The following is a 21,802-nucleotide window of genomic DNA, read 5'->3' as shown; positions in this document are numbered from 1 at the left end:
TTGGATGGTTGGGAGAAGTTGCTCTCGGAGGATGTGTTGGTACCATTCTTTATTCATGGCTGTGTTCTTAGGCAAAATTGTGAGTGAGCCCACTCCCTTGGCTGAGAAGCAACCCCAGACATGAATGGTCTCACGAGGCTTTACTGTTGGCATGACACAGGACTGATGGTAGTGCTCACCTTGTCTTCTCCGGACAAGCTTTTTTCTGGATGCCCCAAACAATCGGAAAGGGGATTCATCAGAGAAAATGACTTTACCCCAGTCCTCAGCAGTCCAATCCCTGTACCTTTTGCAGAATATTAGTCTGTCCCTGATGTTTTTCCTGGAGAGAAGTGGCTTCCTCGCTGCCATTCTTGACACCAGGCCATCCTCCAAATGTCTTCGCCTCACTGTGCGTGCAGATGCACTCACACCTGCCTGCTGCCATTCCTGAGCAAGCTCTGCAGTGGTGGTGCCCCGATCCCGCAGCTGAATCAACTTTAGGAGACGGTCCTGGCGCTTGCTGGACTTTCTTGGGCGCCCTGAAGCCTTCTTCACAACAATTGAACCTCTCTCCTTGAAGTTCTTGATGATCTGATAAATGGTTGATTTAGGTGCAATCTTACTAGCAGCAAAATCCTTGCCTGTGAAGCCCTTTTTGTGCAAAGCAATGATGACGGCACGTGTTTCCTTGCAAGTAACCATGGTTAATAGAGGAACAAACAATGATTTCAAGCACCATCCTCTGTAGCTCAATTGGTAGAGCATGGTGCTTGTAACGCCAGGGTAGTGGGTTCGATCCCCGGGACCACCCATACGTAAAAATGTATGCACACATGACTGTAAGTCGCTTTGGATAAAAGCGTCTGCTAAATGGCATATTATTAATATTATTATTATTTAAAGCTTCCAGTCTGTTATTCTAACTCCATCAGCATGACAGAGTGATCTCTAGCCTTGTCCTCGTCAACACTCTCACCTGTGTTAACGAGATGTCACGCCTGTTGATAGACGGATCAGACCAAGGTGCAGCGTGGTATGCGTACATATTCCTTTATTAACTGAATACCGATCAAAATACAAACAAACGTGACGTTCAACAGGCTACACAAGCCAAAACAGAAACAAGATCCCACAACTAAGGTAGGCAAAATGGCTGCCTAAGTATGATCCCCAATCAGAGACAACGATTGACAGCTGCCTCTGATTGGGAACCACACCCGGCCAACATAGAAATAGAACATCTAGAAATTCACACCCTGACCAAACCAACTAGAGAAAACAGGGCTCTCAAGGTCAGGGCGTGACACGAGAGCATCACTGATATGACGTCAGCTGGTCCTTTTGTGGCAGAGCTGAAATGCAGTGGAAATGTTTTTTGGGGATTAAGTTCATTTTCATGGCAAAGAGGGACTTTGCAATTAATTGCAATTCATCTGATCACTCGTCATAACATTCTGGAGTATATGCAAATTGCCATCATAAAAACTGAGGCAGCAGACTTTGTGAAAATGAAAATTACATTTACATCATTTAGCAGACGCTCTTATCCAGAGCGTCTTACAGTTAGTGAGTGCATACATTTTTTTCATACTGCCCCCCCATGGGAAATATTTGTGTCATTCTCAAAACGTTTGTCCACGACTGTAGTTGATGATGATCACTGGCCTAGCTATATCTCTCTGCTGCAGGGTAGTCTGTCTTTATTGAGAAAGATCAGACAGACGTTGTGGATCTGTTAGATAATAAACGTTGGGTTAACAAACGCTGTTGGGGCTCAGTGTGTTTTGGAGAAGATTGGTTAAGACTGATTTTGTTTTGTCAGAGGCAGAAGATTGTCTTCTCACTGTGCAGAATAATCAGCCCTATAAGTCTGAGCCAAGGAATCAATATGCAGCTTAGTGCTGTGTGTGTGTGTGTGTGTGTGTGTGTGTGTGTGTGTGTGTGTGTGTATCCACAGGTCACCAGGCTTCACTCGATTCATTCATAATGTATTGAGTAATGATTGTGTTGGACGGTCTCGTTATAGGATCTCATTACACTCTGTATTCATTTCAGCACACTGATGAAAAAGAGATCAGCCATGTGGAAGCATTTGGCATGTTGCTCTCTATAGTGATACTGCAATATACTCACTTTTATATTCAACAATGTAATTACAATGTATTGACTGTTGACCCACCTACTCTTGATACCTCAAAGTAACGCCACACACACACACACACACACACACACACACACACACACAAACACAAACACAGGGAAGGAGTCGAATTGGAGACATTACTCAGAATTCCATAGCGATAGATGTCATCCCTGCTTCTCTTCCTCCATCCATCCTCTTTTATAATCTCTATGTGCTACATGGCCTTACTGCACCAGAGAACAGAGACACACAGAGGGACAGAGATCTTTGATCAACCTGACAGTCCTCCCAGAGGAGCAGGTTCTAATGGAACCATTTGGTGCCTTCTTCTGTTTCTCTTCTTAATTATGAGTCCCTAATGATGTTTCTGGTCCATTGAAATACATCAGAGTGACTATGCCAGAGGAGGGTCAGGGCACATTCTCTCTCTTTCTTTTTCTCTTTGTTTCTTTGACTTTTTGACGTCTGCTGTCATAGCATGCATGTTTGGAAAGCTTTTGTCATTACTCTCCCTTTCTTCAACTTCAAAAAATTAAATGTATCATTCTGGTGGAAAGTGCTATTTCCACTATGGGAAAAGTATATATACACTGCTCAAAAAAATTAAGGGAACACTTAAACAACACATCCTAGATCTGAATGAAGGAAATATTCTTATTAAATACTTTTTTTCTTTACATAGTTGAATGAGCTGACAACACAATCACACAAACATTATCAATGGAAATCAAATGTATCAACCCATGGAGGTCTGGATTTGGAGTCACCCTCAAAATTAAAGTGGAAAACCACACTACGGGCTGATCCAACTTTGATGTAATGTCCTTAAAACAAGTCAAAATGAGGCTCAGTAGTGTGTGTGGCCTCCACGTGCCTGTATGACCTCCCTACAACGCCTGGCATGCTCCTGATGAGGTGGCGGATGGTCTCCTGAGGGATCTCCTCCCAGACCTGGACTAAAGCATCCGCCAACTCCTGGACAGTCTGTGGTGCAACGTGGCGTTGGTGGATGGAGCGAGACATGATGTCCCAGATGTGCTCAATTGGATTCAGGTCTGGGGAGCGGGCGGGCCAGTCCATAGCATCAATGCCTTCCTCTTGCAGGAACTGCTGACACACTCCAGCCACATGAGGTCTAGCATTGTCTTGCATTAGGAGGAACCCAGGGCCAACCGCACCAGCATATGGTCTCACAAGGGGTCTGAGGATCTCATCTCGGTACCTAATGGCAGTCAGGCTACCTCTGGCGAGCACATGTAGGGCTGTGCGGCCCATCAAAGAAATGCCACCCCACACCATGACTGACCCACCGCCAAACCGGTCATGCTGGAGGATGTTGCAGGCAGCAGAACGTTCTCCACGGCATCTCCAGACTCTGTCACGTGCTCAGTGTGAACCTGCTTTCATCTGTGAAGAGCACAGGGCGCCAGTGGCGAATTTGCCAATCTTGGTGTTCTCTGGCAAATGCCAAATGTCCTGCACGGTGTTGGGCTGTAAGCACAACCCCCACCTGTGGACGTCGGGCCCTCATACCACCCTCATGGAGTCTGTTTCTTACCGTTTGAGCAGACACATGCACATTTGTGGCCTGCTGGAGGTCATTTTGCAGGACTCTGGCAGTGCTCCTCCTACTCCTCCTTGCACAAAGGCGGAGGTAGCGGTCCTGCTGCTGGGTTGTTGCCCTCCTACGGCCTCCTCCACGTCTCCTGATGTACTGGCCTGTCTCCTGGTAGCGCCTCCATGCTCTGGACACTATGCTGACAGACACAGCAAACCTTCTTGCCACAGCTCGCATTGATGTGCCATCCTAGATGAGCTGCACTACCTGAGCCACTTGTGTGGGTTGTAGACTCAGTCTCATGCTACCACTAGAGTGAAAGAACCGCCAGCATTCAAACGTGACCAAAACATCAGCCAGGAAGCATAGGAACTGAAAAGTGGTCTGTGGTCACCACCTGCAGAACCACTTCTTTATTGGGGGTATCTTGCTAATTGCCTATAATTTCCACCTGTTGTCTATTCCATTTGCACAACAGCATGTGACATTTATTGTCAATCAGTGTTGCTTCCTAAGTAGACAGTTTGATTTCACAGAAGTGTGATTGACTTGGAGTTACATTGTGTTGTTTAAGTGTTCCCTTTATTTTTTTGAGCAGTGTATATTTTGTTTTACCCAAGATGTATTTCCACCATGTAGAAACTGTAATTTATTAGTGAATAATAATTTATGATAGAGCTGTGGGCCATTCCTAACTATAATTACACAGTCTGAATGGCTGATTGCTCACTGAGACACCTGTTTCTGTACCACCTGGAAAATGAAACTGATTCCTGATCGGTGAGCACTCAGTCATTCAAGTGAGTTCTGCCCTCATTGGAATGTGTAGTATGGGTCATTCAATCTAATGTTTCTTCAAGCCAGCCATCTTCATATTCAAGTGACCCACACTTCAAAAGCCCTCCTAGCACTTTGATGTTTGATGTGTATTATACACAGCCCTTATTAATGTAGTGATCTCATATTTGAAGAGGCAAGAATGGGAGAGATGAGAGTGAAAGGAGAGAGGCTCCTGTTGAGTCAGATGTTCAGAGACCCTACTGTGATGTCTGTATAGAGAGTTGATTAGTTAGCTACAGAACCGTTCCCTTATGGAGTGATCTCTTAACACATTGAAAGCCAAAGTCAGGAGTACCTGGGGTGTTCCATTCACTTTCAGAGAATCCAGAGAGCCCTGCTGTGTGAAGAGTTGATTGGATAGGGCAGTGGAGGAGAGAGGAGGGCAGATGAGAGGAGAGAGATCAGGAGGAAAAGGAGGGGGGGAGCAGAGGAGAGGAAGTAGACTGACTTGTAGCTGCCTATGACCACTAGATGGCACCAACACCCCTTCTGCTCCTCTCATGCCGTTACTCACGTTATAATCTGAGGCTATCTGACCACTAGTCCAGCAGCAGCACTGTACTGTAAACAGTATTGTTGTCAACCACATCTGCCACTGTTTAATCCCCCTCCTGACACCCTGACTGTTCATAGAACTTAGTGTATTTGTGTGTGTTACACTGTGAATGTGTGTGTGTGTGTGTTTGTGTGTGTGTGTGACTGTTTGCTTATGCACATCTGCGTGTTTTTATCATTGTGTGTGTGTGTGTCTGTGTGCGTTTTGTTTCTATTGTTTGTGAGTTTGGGCAGTGTAGTGAACCCAGACTGATCTCAGTGGGAGACTAATAGAATGTGTGTGAGACAAATCCCTGTAGGAAGACGTGCTGCCTGGCTCTGTCTTCTCTCTGCCTGGCCTCAGCAGGGTGTGTGTCCTGGCCGCATCTGATCAGTTTTACATTTAGATGACTAGAGGTGTTCCTCAAACACTGGCTTTGCTTTAAAACACTATCTCCCCATATCCGCGTTGGAGCTCAGCTCCCAGTGTGTATGTGGATTATGAGCATATCTGTTTGTCTTAATGTTTTATCTAGTTTTTCTACCGTTTTGCTAAAGCAAACCATTCCATTTGTTCTTCATAGTTGTTGGTGTTGTTGGTGTGCTTGTCATGTATATTGTTTTTGGAATTGAGTCTGTATTGAAAGCCAAAGCCACGTTTCCATTTTACCTTGTAATGGACTAAAGTTTTATAACTTTTTGTATTGAGAGTTTATTTTCTGTGAGGACAGTACTGATAATGGGCTGATTACAACACTTCATTTGAGTATTGCTGTGATAGGATTTCTTAGTGTATTTCTCTGACAACAAATAATCAAAACACATGTGGTGCTTGTGATCATAGAGCAGGCTTGTGAGCAGATGACATCATCTGTATTTCAGAAGCTGTGCTTGTATAAGATACCCAATAGGGGGCAGTGTTGTGTTAACTTGAGTTGTATTTGCCCACTGTTGAAGTGGAGACCTCGAGCCTGACGAATGTACCCTCAATATACAATGAAGCTGTAACCGAACGGGAATCAAACCCGGGTCATGTGCTTGGCTTAAACACCATGTTGGCCCATTGAGCTAAAGCCTAGGCATTAGTTCTGACAGATAACACAAGTCTTTAATTCTCAAGCAAGTTAGTCTTCTGAATGTAGTTTACACCACACACTTTACATACTGTATAACATTGCATGATAATTTATCATGCAATGTTATGTGTTAATATATAGTTCAGTTCTCTACAATCTATATCTAATATCCAGTGTGTATTATTATTATTATTTTGTATTCTCTTTATGTGGCTGTGTAGACTACAGAGAACCCTCATTAACATATTTCTCCCTTCTCTCTATTCCATGTCCTGCTGTTCCTCCACCATTACTCCTTAACAGGTAAGCCATTTGATTTGAATAACAGCTGTTTTGCCCCAGAAATAGTTTGTGTCTCGGTTTAATGGTGTTTGAAATTGGTTTTGCTATTCTTTGGATTTGAATATGTATTGTGTATATGCATACACAATCTGTGAGTGCTATTGGAGATGTGGTTCAATGCATTCAATGTGGCGAGAGTAATTGGTGTACAGTATAGGAATAATATCTAATGGTGTGTTGATAGATCGCCGTGTGTGTCGATGCATATGGACACGTGTGTAACTAAAAGATGGTCCTCTCTGCCTTCAGCATGTTGACTGGTTTATTCATGGACCCATATGGCTGTTTAGAGATGGCCAATCCTCCCTCTCTCTCTCTCTCTCTCTCTCTCTCTGTGTGTAATCAATCTCATAGTTATTTGTGTAGCAGATTGAATGTGTCTGCTGGTCCTGTTTGTTCTCTTGGTGCTCCATCATTTAGGTAAAGGCTCCACCAGTGACTGGTGTTTGCCTCTCTTTATGGATGAGTGTGTGTGTTAGGAGAAGGGGGATGATATTTCAGGGTGTCGGAGTATGGGATGGATTATTGCCGGCATGCAGTCTCTCCCTCTACCAACTCAAACTCGATTTCAGTCACACACACTCGCAGCTCAGTGTAGTGTTTGAAGTGTGTGTGCAAAATGGTAACCATGACAACCCCGCCCCTGAAGTACTGCTGCTCACGGCAGTTGGACCTTCTCTCTTTCCCTCTTCCTCTCTTTCCCTCTTCCTCTTCCCTCCCTCCCTGGGAGAAGCTCAGTTGCATACTCCTCTCTCCTCGCCTCCTTCTCAAAACCCATTGGAGGATGGTCTCTTGCTGACTTCCTCTCTCACTTTCTGTGTCTTTCACTCTGGGTTCTGCTGTAGTAGATTTTAGACCTTGTGGTTGTATATACTTTGATATGAATGAATCGCACAGGTGTTAGTTGATTTCAGATCAGAACATTGCCAAGGGTTCTAGAGATGTTGGTCCCCCGTTGGGTCCGTCTGTCCATCTGTCTGTCCCCTGTAGCTCACACATCTGGACTGGTCTTTCAACACAACTTGTGACTGACAGACAGCTGAGAGCTTCATCAACACACTCACAAACACACACACATCAGCTGGCTGATTGAGACTCTGCTCGCTGAAATATGCTTATAGATATTTGAATACTACTTACTTAAACCCTTTTACTTCATGGGGGGCCTGGTTCATCCGCAAACTTCCTCCAGTGCGCTCGGTGTTGTTTTTTTCAAGGATGTGACTAGAAGCGAGATGGGAGTACTAGAGGAAGTACTATTTCCTCTGAGTGTAAGACTGATACTGGAACGTAATAGATTTATCTACGCTCACACACAGCATTTCTAGTATTTCTAGTAATTTGACTGCACAAATGAATAAGATGGGTGCCAACAAGGAGAATCGTCTGCAACCAGTAGTGTGAGTGTGGGTTTTTCTGTGCTATGATCTGTCAGAATGTGACCCAATTAGCATCTGTAGAACCAAGTGTCCTCTGGCTCCTGGCTCCTGGCTCTGATGGTCAGTGTTCTGGCTCCAGTGGTCAGTACAGATGACTCTCCAGTCTGGGCCAAGGTCCAGTGCCAGGGGTCAGATCATGGCAGAACTAGAGCAGGACAGCCTGGTCCAGTCCCCTCATTGCCCTAGTAGCTCCAGCTGTTCACATGCACCCCCCTGCCCTCTGCACATCAGTACCAGTGGTTCCCCTACCATAGCTCAGTGTCTAACCCAGGGATGGGCAACTTTGATGGGGGTGGGGGCCACAAAAAATCAGATCTCATGAGGGGCCGCAGTGGCTTGCGGGTCTGCGTACCCACATCCATACCCACACATGCAGTCAGAGCCGGCCCTAGCCTTTTGGGCGCCCTAAGCAAAATGTTGTGCCCCCTTCGAGTTAATTTCCTGCAATTCTACAACATTTTCCTTGGGCGGAGAGGAGATTTAGCAATTTTACTGCCAATTTCATGCAATTCTACACATTTTGCCATAGGGTGGAGACAGATGATTGCAGTTTTTAATATTAATTCTGAGTTAGAGTGAGTAACAAAATCAATGGGGGCCCCTAGTAGGCAATTCCACCTTGATTACTACAAGTTTAGATAGCTGGCCGCTAGAATAACTTACCAATCTTAAAAAGGTTAGCTGAAATGGGCTAATTGAGTGACTGTCAGTGACATAAACAGAGAACAACTGTTGATGCACAACCACATTTTGTAATTGCATCTTGTGTATTCTACTCTTCTAAGTAAGTTGAGACCCCAACTGAGTTCCACCCCCCCCAAAAACTAAAAAACTAAATTTGATTGGAAATTGATCTGCGGGCCGACAAAAGGGGGACCTCAGCCGCCAGTTGCCCATCCCTGGTCTAACCAATCTGTTAATTCATAGACTGGGGATTTGACATAGTCCTTCAGAGCAGTCTGTCTGTGACTCAGTCATCACTCAGTGTTTGCAGAAATAAAGACTTAAAGCTTCAGCTGTGTTGCTCAGTCAGTCGAGCATGGTGCTTGCAACGCCGAGAGAGAGAGGGAGAGGATGTAATGTCTGTTGCCTGTGTTTGTGTCCAAAGTACAGTTGGGGTTCAGTACATCCCAGTGTATAGTATTTATTGCCATTTTGCATTATGTACAGCAGGAACATACACTCAGTGTACAACACCTGCTCTTTCCATGACATAAACTATCCAGGTAAAAGTTATGATCCCTTACTGATGGCACTTGTTAAATCCACTTCACCAGTGTAGATGAAGGGGAGGAGACAGGTTAAAGAAGGATTTTTAAGCCTAGAGACAATTGAGACATGGACTGTGTATGTGTGCCACCAAAGGGTGAATGGGCAAGACAAAATATTTAAGTGCTTTGAACGGGGTATGGTAGAATGTGCCAGGTGCACCGGTTTGAGTGTGTCAAGAACTGCAATGCTGCTGGGTTTTTCACGCTCAATAGTGTCCTGTGTGTATCAAGATTGGTCCACCACCCAAAGGACATCCAGCGAACTTGACACAACTGTGGGAAGCATTGGAGTCAACATGGGCCAGCATCCCTGTGGAACGGTTTCGACACTTTGTAGAGTCCATGCCCCGACGAATTGAGGCGGTTCTGAGGGGAAAAGAGGGGGTGCAACTCAAAATTAGGAAGGTGTTCCTAATGTTTTGTACACAGTGTACAGCTCAGCTAGTATTTCAAATTCAGCACACAGGTGTGTTGACGTCTCAAACTTAATATACAGTAATGATATAGAAGCATTAAGATGGAAGAAAAAAAAAGTACTAATTTGTCAGGGAATGACATACCACTGATGCACCAAGGACACTACATTATGGTCTGAGTGTTTCATATTTCCCATTAGCAATTTTTGACTAATGACAGCTGTTTTCCATTTTTGCCTAATTACTGTGTATTTGTGTGTGTGTGTGCGTGCGCGTCTTTGTGTGTGTGTGTGGGGGGGGGGTTCAGATAACACAGCCAGTCTCTCCCAATAATGCCTTCCTCTGCATCTGTGATGAGTCTGTAGAGACCTCTTACAGCCTGTCTACCTATGTCTGCTGCCTATGGGCTACACATTGACAGATGCTTTCTGGAGACCACGGCAGAGAACACACACGCACACACACCCGCGCACACACAAACACACACATGTGCGCGCACGAACACACATACTGTCTGTCTGTAACACACACTGTGTCTGTCTGTCATTGGGCAGAGATTGCTATGGGGAAAACACACACACACACACACACACAGACAAATACGTACACTCCCAGGAGAGACAGCGAGAGAGGGGGAGCTGTCGAGCTGAGTGCAGTTAAAGATGTGATTGCGTAACCATCTCTGTGCTGTGCGGCTATGTGAAACCCAGCCCCAAACCTCCCTCCATTCTGGCTCTAGTTCTTCATATAATATAATGGTCTCGTACGCAGTTTTGGTTCCCTCAGAAACACACCCCCACACCATTAACAACACCCCCCTACTGTGAAATCAGGTGAGGGGTGAAAAGAATCTCCTGCAGGCAACTGTATTGTTATTCCACACTGAGTCTTCGCTGATGTTAAGGGTTCATTTAGAGGATCATTTGGTGATATCATCTAAAACTCCTAACAATAGATGAGACAAGGCAATGCAGTTCTTTTCCTCGTTCTGTTATGGTTAAAACCCTCTGACTTCCTACAGTGAGATCAGAGAAGATATTTCAGATGACACTTAGGATGCCTCTGTAATCCCCACCCGTCGCCTAGGCAGCTTAATGATGACATTTATCAGGTAAACAGACAGACCGGACCTGACCGGACCGCTGTGAATCCCACTGCTACCTCAATAAAGACGTCTAATATGAGGCATCGTCGTGGCACATGAGTGAGATCACATTTGTGTTTGGGTAAGTGGAAGAGGGGAAGTTAATGAAATGTACAGTGGGGAAAAAAAGTATTTAGTCAGCCACCAATTGTGCAAGTTCTCCCACTTAAAAAGATGAGAGAGGCCTGATTTTCATCATAGGTACACGTCAACTATGACAGACAAGCAAGATTTCTGGCTCTCACAGACCTGTAACTTCTTCTTTAAGAGGCTCCTCTGTCCTCCACTCGTTACCTGTATTAATGGCACCTGTTTGAACTTGTTATCAGTATAAAAGACACCTGTCCACAACCTCAAACAGTCACACTCCAAACTCCACTATGGCCAAGACCAAAGAGCTGTCAAAGGACACCAGAAACAAAATTGTAGACCTGCACCAGGCTGGGAAGACTGAATCTGCAATAGGTAAGCAGCTTGGTTTGAAGAAATCAACTGTGGGAGCAATTATTAGGAAATGGAAGACATACAAGACCACTGATAATCTCCCTCGATCTGGGGCTCCACGCAAGATCTCACCCCGTGGGGTCAAAATGATCACAACGGTGAGCAAAAATCCCAGAACCACACGGGGGGACCTAGTGAATGACCTGCAGAGAGCTGGGACCAAAGTAACAAAGCCTACCATCAGTAACACACTACGTCGCCAGGGACTCAAATCCTGCAGTGCCAGACGTGTCCCCCTGCTTAAGCCAGTACATGTCCAGGCCCGTCTGAAGTTTGCTAGAGTGCATTTGGATGATCCAGAAGAGGATTGGGAGAATGTCATATGGTCAGATGAAACCAAAATAGAACTTTTTGGTAAAAACTCAACTCGTCGTGTTTGGAGGACAAAGAATGCTGAGTTGCATTCAAAGAACACCATACCTACTGTGAAGCATGGGGGTGGAAACATCATGCTTTGGGGCTGTTTTTCTGCAAAGGGACCAGGACGACTGATCCGTGTAAAGGAAAGAATGAATGGGGCCATGTATCGTGAGATTTTGAGTGAAAACCTCCTTCCATCAGCAAGGGCATTGAAGATGAAACGTGGCTGGGTCTTTCAGCATGACAATGATCCCAAACACACCGCCCGGGCAACGAAGGAGTGGCTTCGTAAGAAGCATTTCAAGGTCCTGGAGTGGCCTAGCCAGTCTCCAGATCTCAACCCCATAGAAAATCTTTGGAGGGAGTTGAAAGTCCGTGTTGCCCAGTGACAGCCCCAAAACATCACTGCTCTAGAGGAGATCTGCATGGAGGAATGGGCCAAAATACCAGCAACAGTGTGTGAAAACCTTGTGAAGACTTACAGAAAACGTTTGACCTGTGTCATTGCCAACAAAGGATATATAACAAAGTATTGAGAAACGTTTAAACTTATAATACTTATTTTCCACCATCATTTGCAAATAAATTCATTAAAAATCCTACAATGTGATTTTCTGGATTTTTTTTCTTCTCATTTTGTCTGTCATAGTTGACGTGTACCTATGATATAAATTACAGGCCTCATCTTTTTAAGTGGGAGAACTTGCACAATTGGTGGCTGACTAAATACTTTTTTTCCCCACTGTAATTGTTACGGTCGACTCTCTCTTCTCTACAGAAGAACTGTTTGCTGATGCTAATGAGACGCAGATGTGTGTGCGTGCCTTACGGAAATGTAATAATTTAACAATGTTGATTTTACCTCTCGAGGGGAGATGGAAAGCTTCTGTTCTCTATGTGTTTATCGTCAAGTGTTTGAGTGCAACTCTCAAGGTCTCATTTCTGTTCTTGGCTCAGCTTCTATCTCTAGTTGAGGGGTGTTGTTGAGGTGTGATGTTAACAGACAGATTCTTTCTCCAAGGCCAAAACTATAAAGTGATGCATTTTTGTGTCTTCTGGCAGAATGTTGGTGTGTGCTTCCAGGTAGCTCATTCCCCACGCTTACTTACAGGGACTTACCTCCTTCCTGAAATGTTCTGAAAACAAAGATTTAGCAGTCTACTTGCTATCCTGTAGATATACTCTGTTTCTCAAAGGTCCATCAGCACTGATCTTCCACATCCCTCAATTCTTCATAGCAATACAATAACCCCTTTCACCCAGCCTAACCCCAGGTGGTCTGAATAAGGTCTGGTATAAGCAGTGTTGGTATTCACCACAGTTCCTCCTGTTGGTGTGAGCTGTAGGGCAACCAAATCTCTCTTTCCTCCTCTCCTTTTCTTTACCCATTACAGATTCTGTTTCTTTAGTTTCCTCTCTCATGTTTGCCCATATTTATGCTGTGTGGTATGCTTCAGAAGCGAGGGACCTGTGCCTCTGATGATCTGAGAGCTGCTCTTAGCTGCTATGGAAGGAGACAGCTAGCTAAGCACACACACACAGGCTCACAAATGTACGAACACACACGCACACACTGAGAGCCCAGCTGTGATGTAATGGGAGGATGATGATGGGGCTAGCCAATACACACACACACACACACACACACACACACACACACACACACTGAGTGGGCTGTCAAGGTGAACGCAGCATGGTCGCTAACACCTGCATAATGACACAGAGGCACAGCGGTTCCTCTTTGAAACGTTATTTGCCTGGGATTTGTTTTTAGCCAGAATTAAAGGTTCCGGGCTGTTCACTACCCTGCCTGATATTTCCCCTGGGTCTAGGCGGGAAGAAAAAACGATCTCTGATTTAGGAGAAGGAAAGTTGGTTGGATGGCTGGCTCACAGTTATCTTTCTTCCACATCATACACACAGTATGCAGTTCTCCTCATGAACACACACACCTGCATGCACGTACATGCGCACACACACATGAGAAAGAGACACACACACACACGTTTGGTCCGTAGTCATGGGGACTGCAGGCAGGTCTGATTGTGGCTGATAATTGGCTCGAACATTTACATAATGAGAAAAAAGTGGAAGGTTTCATTAGCATTTTATTACCCTTGTCTCAGTTCTCTTTTTGTCTTGTATTCTTATACTATCTGATTTACATTGTAGCCCGTACAATATCAAGCACTTTGAACACCTGGAAAAGAACCATTTACATCTTATCCATTATGCATTATCATTATAATCCATACCATTACAATGCTAGACAGTGTATTGCTATGATAGTGTTATGCTATGATAATGCTATTTTTCCATTGCAGTTGGATGTGTTAGTCACCTGACACACACACACACCTAAACATCACACAGTTATTATTAATTTGACAGTTGATCTGTCTGCGTGTGTGTGACTCAGGTGTGAGGAGAAAGGATATTACATGGGCTGATCTCACCAGATATAATACATTAGGAACCAGAACCTGCTGTCACTTGGTGATGATTGATAATCCCAACTCAGCGGGGGTTTATTGCTTTTTGACTGTGAGACAGCAGGACAGCTATTATATTGTGTGGGTTGGAGGGAGAGAGAGGCTCGCATTCAGCTGTAGCTGTAATTGCCTTAACAGAGCTGTAAATGTAATGCAGAGTTGCAGATACTTAAGCTGCACGTCTGTCTCTCATCCAGTCAACATTACTCACTACGATGAGGGAAGGCAATAGCCATACCATTGTAGCGATTGAGGGGGAACAGCCAGAGAGGGGCATGAACCAGCAAGCAACAATGTCCTTCTTGTGTGTGCCATAAAGGTCCAGACCTCTTGGCTGAGGTCGTATGCACTCAAATATAGGGAAGCTACGCTGTCTTTTCACCTTGAGCCTGAGTGTCCGTATGCTTTTAAACCGTTCAACAGAGCAGACCGGGAACATTTACACAAGTGTGTCTTTAACAGACAAAAGATAGAAATGATCCAATTGTCCTTTTCATGTCCATACTCCTCCAGTATCAAACCTATTCAGGCAACAGTAGAATGGCAAAAGAGAGTGGATTTTTAGCTCCGCTACATGTTGGAGGATGACTGCTCGGCGTGGTTATTCCCATGGTCTTTCAGCCGTGCATACAGCCGTGAGGATGTCTAGTTACGCATACACACACACCCGTGAGGATGTAGTTATGTAATCTAACCACTGGGCCTGATTCTGACTGACAGAGGCGCAGAGCATGCATACACTCATTACCCTGTGTGTGTGCGTGTGTGTGTGTGTATCCAGGCCAGCTGTATGTATGAGGGGCATAAGGTCTCTGAAAGCTCTGTCAGGCAAGAGAGCTTTAACCGCTGCTGTCTGATTCACTTGACTGAGTGAGTGTTGAATTTCCCCCTGTGCATTGTGACAGAGCCTGACAATCAGTAGAACTAGAATGTCTGTAGGAGAGAACCTAGAAGTTAGGTAGCTAGAATCAGTTGGATAGAATCTCTACTCAGTCAGCTCGTCTGTCACCTTCATCTTATTGGATTTGGTAACGAAGCGCCATCCTCTCTCTCTCTCTCTCTCTCTCTCTCTCTCTCTTTCTCTCTCTCTCTCTCTCTCTCTCTCTCTCTCTCTAATTGTGATTTTGATGTCGTGCAGCTGAATCACAACATGCATCTAATCCCATAAACTCTACGTTCATTACGCACACCACTATTGCTCCTCTCCTCTCCCCTTCCCCCTCCCAATGGCTCCTCCCCCCTCACCAGAATTGTTTTCTCTTGTGGAATTAGAGAGGGAATCAGTTCAGCATAGCATGACACTCTTCCTGGCTGTAGAACCAAAACAAGGCTTGCTGGCAGATTCCAGTTGGAGCAGTATCGAGGTACTGTATGAAGAAGGGGAAACGCATAAATCCAGAGTTTTGTGTTGTTGCGTGTTTACAACCCTTTGTGATTGAAATAGTTAAATAAGAGACAGTGCTTTAGTTTAGACTGAAACAGCACGGTACTGTAGTAGGACAGTCCATCCAGGGGAATGCCCTATCCTATGATACAATTAAAATCTCAAATGACATTCCCATATAGTTAACCACTTTTGAGTGCCTATTTCCCATATAGTGCACTACTTTCGACTAGGGCCACTTACCCCCATAAATGGAGTATTTTTGACCAAAGCCACATATAGGGCTCCAACATAAGTCTCTGGTCAAGGTAGTTCGGTATAGTATAGTGCACTATCTGAGACGCAGCCACTGAGCTTGAATGGCCTGGTTGCCCCTAGCAACATCTTACTCACAGCAAACGTACCGTTTTTGATTAAGGTCAGACGACCCGTTTCTTAAACTCATAATGAGCTTCATCCCTCTCTCTGTTGATAAACCCGTTCCCTACCTTTCTCTCTGACATTTTAATGTGTGGGAGACTCAATTATAGTGAGGGTGCTTTGAGTCCTCCCAGCCAATTTTGTTATACACTAGCACATTCACTGAAATGAGTCTAGACCCTAGACTCCTAATGCTCTCTGATCCATTTATAAGGATGTGACTGTCTGCTTCGACTTTTATTGAAATGTTCTATGGTTGGAAACTGTTATTGTCCCATAGTTTCACTAAGAGGTGCTACAGACAGAGACAGACAGACAGACAGGCACAGGCAGACCGATTGACAGGCACGTGCGTACACACACACACACACACACACACGGCACCAGTTTAGCAGCAGAGCAGTCATGTGGAAAACATATGCAGAACATAGAGAACCATCGCAAGCAGTAGTTCGAGCGAGTGGTCATAATATGACTGAGTGTGAATCTGAGTCATCTCTAGTGGCCTTTTAGCTCACTACTTCTCTCTCCAAACAATGGTTATCACAATGTCTTCTTACTGACATGAGATGCCTTCCATTTCAGGAAGCACTGGAGGCAGATTTGTTTGTCATCCAGGATCTATTACCATGACAACTTGTGTTACAACTTTATACATTTTACAACATATTATATTATACATTAAATTGATGTATTGTGCTTTATATCTTGAGGTTTATTCATGTGGTTGTACATTATTATTCTGGCTCAGTCTGCATCGATCAATACAATGTGTCCTGGCTTTTGTGTTCCAGCTGGTAGAGGACATGTTCTGATGTCAGCCTCATAATGGACTACAATGAGAAACAAGTGGCTTTGCTCAATGTTTTCAATCATTCATGAGCATTTCTATAACACGGATTGATGAATATGGTGGGTGACAGTTGGGCCTCACCCCCGCAACTTTCATTTAAAAGAAAATGACAACATTGATGTGCCGATTGCAGACTGTAATTACAAAATGCTGGATTATACCACTGATTAATCCTACAGTAATATGTAATCTGAGATATGCTAAGTGTATGCAGCATCAATGGACAGAGATGTCATCTGAAGATGAATGCCTTCCTGCTAGAGCTTAATACTTTTAATAGGATGTTTAACATTACAGCAACTTCCTCTCTTCTGCCTCAGCTGAGAGACAACTCTCAGAGGACACTGTGAGGCTGGAGTTGTCTCTGTACAGCAGCTACACACACACACACACACACACACACACACACACACACACACACACACACACACACACACACACACACACACACACACACACACACACACACACACACACACAGGCATGCATGTATGCATGCACTCACTTGCACACACATACTCGTTTGCGCGCCTGATGAGGTTACACTAGTGGGGAAAGCCAGCCCAGCGGAGCAAACATGCTCTTCCAGGCATTAGTGATTGGGAGGGAGAGGGAGAGAGACTGTGTGTGAAGTCTAATCAGACCTCAAAATATCTCTAATGACGGTGGCTGTGGCTCTCACCCTGACCCGACCACAGCACTCTCATCGCTCTCTGTCATTCATCCACACATCCAGGACAAAGACACACACACACAGGTGCTGCTTATGGATACTATGAACACTACTAGAACCTGACATATCTACTCTGCTACAGAGAGTGACATTAGTGAACTGGCTGCTGTTTGTGAGTCATACAGCAAGACTCACACTGCCTGGTAGAGAGAGGGGCATGTAACCACACTGCCTGGTAGAGAGAGGGGCATGTAACCACACTGCCTGGTAGAGAGAGGGGCATGTAACCACACTGCCTGGTAGAGAGAGGGGCATGTAACCACACTGCCAGGTAGAGAGAGAGGCATGTAACCACACTGCCTGGTAGAGAGAGGGGCATGTAACCACACTGCCAGGTAGAGAGAGGGGCATGTAACCACACTGCCAGGTAGAGAGAGAGGCATGTAACCACACTGCCTGGTAGAGAGAGAGGCATGTAACCACACTGCCTGGTAGAGAGAGAGGCATGTAACCACACTGCGTAGGAGAGGAAAGAGGCATGTAACCACACTGCGTAGGAGAGGAGAGATGGAGAGAGAGAAAGGCAGCTCTCTGCCCACTGGTTTTCATATTTCATTCCCTCTCTCGCCTCTGGTGTAAACTTCTGCCTGTTAACTGTTGTTCGCTCTCTCTCTCGCGCTCTCAATTCAATTAACTTTCAATTTAAGGGGCTTTATTGGCATGGGAAACATATGTTTACATTGCCAAAGCAAGTGAAATGGATGATAAACAAAAGTGAAATAACAAAAAATGAACAGTAAACATTACACTCACAAAAGTTCCAAAAGAATAAAGACATTTAAAATGTCATTATGTCTATATACAGTGTTGTAATGATGTGCGAATAGGGTAGTAAAATATGGGTTGTATTTACAATGGTGTTTGTTCTTCACTGGTTGCCCTTTTCTTGTGGCAACAGGTCACAAATCTTGCTGCTGTGATTGCACACTGTGGTATTTCACCCAATAGATATGGGAGTTTATCTGTCTGTCTGTCTGTCTGTCTGTCTGTCTGTCTGTCTGTCTGTCCCGTCTGTCCGTCTGTCTGTGAGTGAGTGAGTCTCTGGATATAGTGGTTAGTAGTGCATACATAGACACACAACGTTCCGTGCCCCAGTTTCACTACAGAAACACTGCATTCAAACGATCCTGTCTTCTCATGGCCTTATACAGTATGACAGCTGCATCTATAGCAGACCAACATGCAGTGCTTGCCATTCCCAGCCATGTTCGGCACACTAACAACATCCATATACAGGTAACTGCCAAAATAAAGGAATCACCAACATAAAGTGTATTCTAGGGTGTTGGGCCACCACGAGCTGCCAGAACAGCTTCAATGTGCCTTGGCATAGATTCTACAAGTGTCTGGAACTCTGTTGGCGGGATGCAACACCATTCTTCAATGAGAAATTCCATCATTTGGTGTTTTTTGTTGATGGTGGTGGAAAACAGGTTGATTGGGTTGATATCTGGTGACTGACACACACACACACACACACACACACACACACACACACACACACACACACACACACACACACACACACACACACACACACTTTAAACCCCCTATGCTCCTTTGAGACCCCTCTTTCAAAGTCACTGAGATCTCTTCTTCTAGCCATAGTAGCCAAAGTAATGGGCAACTGGGCATTTTTATACATGCCCCTAAGCATGGTGGGCACCTGCTTTCAATATACTTTGTATCCCTCATTTACTCAAGTGTTTCCTTTATTTTGGCAGTTACCTGTACATCATCAATGAGCTCCAGTGTGACTGATAAAACAGCAGACGTATAACAAACTGTACCCAAACCCATAGAATGGGGATGGGACAACCCTAGTCATCAATGTTATGATTCATGCTGTACTCCAGCTAGCACAATGTCCTCCTGCCTCATGCCAGCCCACTCACCTGTTCCCCTCTACCTACACCTGGATGCCCACTCTGACAGGAAACAGGAAGTTACATCACAGAGAGACAGGAAAGAAGTGCAGACCCATGGTATTGACATGTTCCAACCCCTTTACAGTCTATCATATAATAATAATAATAATAATAATAATAATAATAATAATAATAATAATAATAATAATAATAATAATATGCCATTTAGCTTTTATCCAAAGCGACTTACAGTCATGCGTGCATAAATTTTTGTGTATGGGTGGTCCCGGGGATCGAACCCACTACCTTGGCGTTACAAGCGCCGTGCTCTACCAGCTGAGCTACAGAGGACCACTATCATATCGAATCATATCCCATTCCCCTCCCTTCCTCTCACAAATATTATGCTATCTCTGCTGTTATTTTGAGGTCTGTATCAAATATTAATGTGTAATTTTGTTTAGTTCTGGGAGACCGACTGTTTATGTTTTTATTATCAGTGAAATCCTCAATGAATTATTCACACTGAAACAGACCGTTGGAGACCGTGAGAAGAAAAGTCCTGCTTTATTCTGGAAGTGTTTGCTTAGCTCTGGCAGTTTCAGTAATGATATTCTGAAATAAATTTATATTTCGACCCACAGTGTTCCTTTGGGTGTATTTCAGCACATATGGACGAGTCTGAAGTCTACTAAATGTATTTTGTTAATATGCCACTGGTCACACTGATAGCGTTTGGTGTAAGTCTCAAACATATGGTGTCATTTACTGCATATCTTAGTCTTAGTGTTCCCTCCCAGTGCAGCTTATGCATGAAGGCCCTGGCTGAGAGTATGACATTAACTCTTATGGACATGTTGGGTCTTGGTTCAGCTACACTGTGTTGTGCTGCTGTGACACTGGTGGTATTGAGGACCTATGGCTTTCTCTCTCCTCCCCTCCACCCCCTCCTCCATCCCCCTCTCTTTCCAGGGATATTTCTGTAATTGAAATCCTTGGATGGATTTTAATAGCAGTGTACATTTCGGGATTGAAAAATGCTTTCAGTGTAAACTTAAACAACTAAAACCCAGTTATAAAGTACGTAGAAAAGATAATGGACCTATATTTTTAAATAATATAATATTTGAGAACTAACAATCACCAAAATAAAAGCTAGACAGTCAGGGAGAATTGAAAATTCCCAAAACAATGAATTTAGCAGTATTGATTTTATTATGTTTGAGCAAAAGAACACAGCATTAGCCATGGCAAAATACATAGAATTAGATTAGATTTAGGTAATTAGATTTAAAACTGTACAGAATGATCTCATCTCCATGGCAGAATATGTAGAATCGTAGGAAAATTAGCTTTTAAACTAAAACAATTAATCTTGGCTCCATGGAGAAATTTGTAGAATTGCAGGAAATTGGCTTAAATATTCAAACATTTCTCTACACCGCCAAGATGGGGGCCTCTAAAATGTTCTCTATGATCCAGCCGCACAGAAGGGCCAACTGCACCCATTGCCTCTCCCCCTGCCACGCCCCCTGCCACGCCCACTACCTAAACTTATTTTTGATCCTCCAAATAGCTTCCTCCTTCTCCATGTCTCTCCCCTCATCTCTCCCTTCCTCTCTCTCTCACCCCCCTTCTATCTCTCGCTCTCTCTCTTTGCCTGACTACCACGTCCACTGCTAGGCTCCAGTGGAGCAGAACAGCCAACCCTGCCTGCCTGCTCTCCTTCCTCTCATCCCTCCATCCACCCACCCGCCACCCTCAATCGTCTTATGGTCTCCCCATCCTTTCCTCTCCTCTCGTCTCCTCCATCCCTCAATCCACCCCCCCCTTCTCCATCTTCTCCCCCACTCCCTCCCCTCTCACTTCATCCATCCTCCCAAGTCATCCCTACTCCCTCTCCTCTCTTTCCTCTCCTTTCTCTCCTCCCTCACTCCTCTGCTGAAGGACACAGTAAATGTCACGCTGCTGCATTGAGGCCAGGCTCTCACCTGTTGCCCTGGCAACCTGCCTCTAACATGTGACTGCCCAGACCAACAGGCAAGCCATGTGTGTGAAGAGAAGTAGTCTGGCGTGTGTGTGTGTGTGTGTGTGTGTACGGGTGTGTGTGTTTTATCAACCTCATACAGCCTCTCCTCTCAAGCCCTCTACCATAACTCAGCCATTGCCTATCAGTGTTTACCCCTGCTGCTAATGATAGTCCTCTAATGAACATACTGTTTATATTGGCTTCATTACAGACCTATGTCAGAGAGGGTAACAAGCAGGCTGCATGTTTTAGTGACTGATCTTCGTGTTGTTGCCCTCTCCACTCCTCTACTAGCCTGTTAAAATTCCCTAGTAAGTATCACTATGACAGGAGAGTAGCTCGCTGTGTGTGTCCAAGTGGCACCCTGTTCTCTACATAGTGCACTAATTTTGACCAGGGCCAGCATAGGGCTCT

General features: G+C 44.6%; 1 protein-coding gene across 13 annotated transcripts in view; it reads left to right on the top strand.

Moving 5' to 3' along the window:
* The window catches only part of LOC121543645 (pleckstrin homology domain-containing family A member 5), a 154,702-nt gene that overhangs the window by 49,689 nt on the left and 83,211 nt on the right, over positions 1-21,802 (top strand). The window contains exon 4 of one of the 13 annotated variants that reach the window (XM_041853680.1): positions 6,437-6,508. The exons of the other annotated variants lie outside the window; for them this stretch is intronic. Within the exon in view, the coding sequence (XP_041709614.1) occupies positions 6,437-6,440 (4 nt within the window). The 3' untranslated portion in view covers positions 6,441-6,508. Of the gene's footprint in view, positions 1-6,436; positions 6,509-21,802 lie in introns of those variants that run through there. 13 annotated transcript variants of the gene reach the window in all.

The sequence above is a fragment of the Coregonus clupeaformis genome, chromosome 28 (genome assembly GCF_020615455.1).
Source record: "Coregonus clupeaformis isolate EN_2021a chromosome 28, ASM2061545v1, whole genome shotgun sequence".
Lineage (NCBI taxonomy): Eukaryota > Metazoa > Chordata > Actinopteri > Salmoniformes > Salmonidae > Coregonus > Coregonus clupeaformis.
The sequence above is the reverse complement of the archived record's forward strand: the minus strand, read 5'-3'. Positions and strand labels throughout refer to the sequence as shown.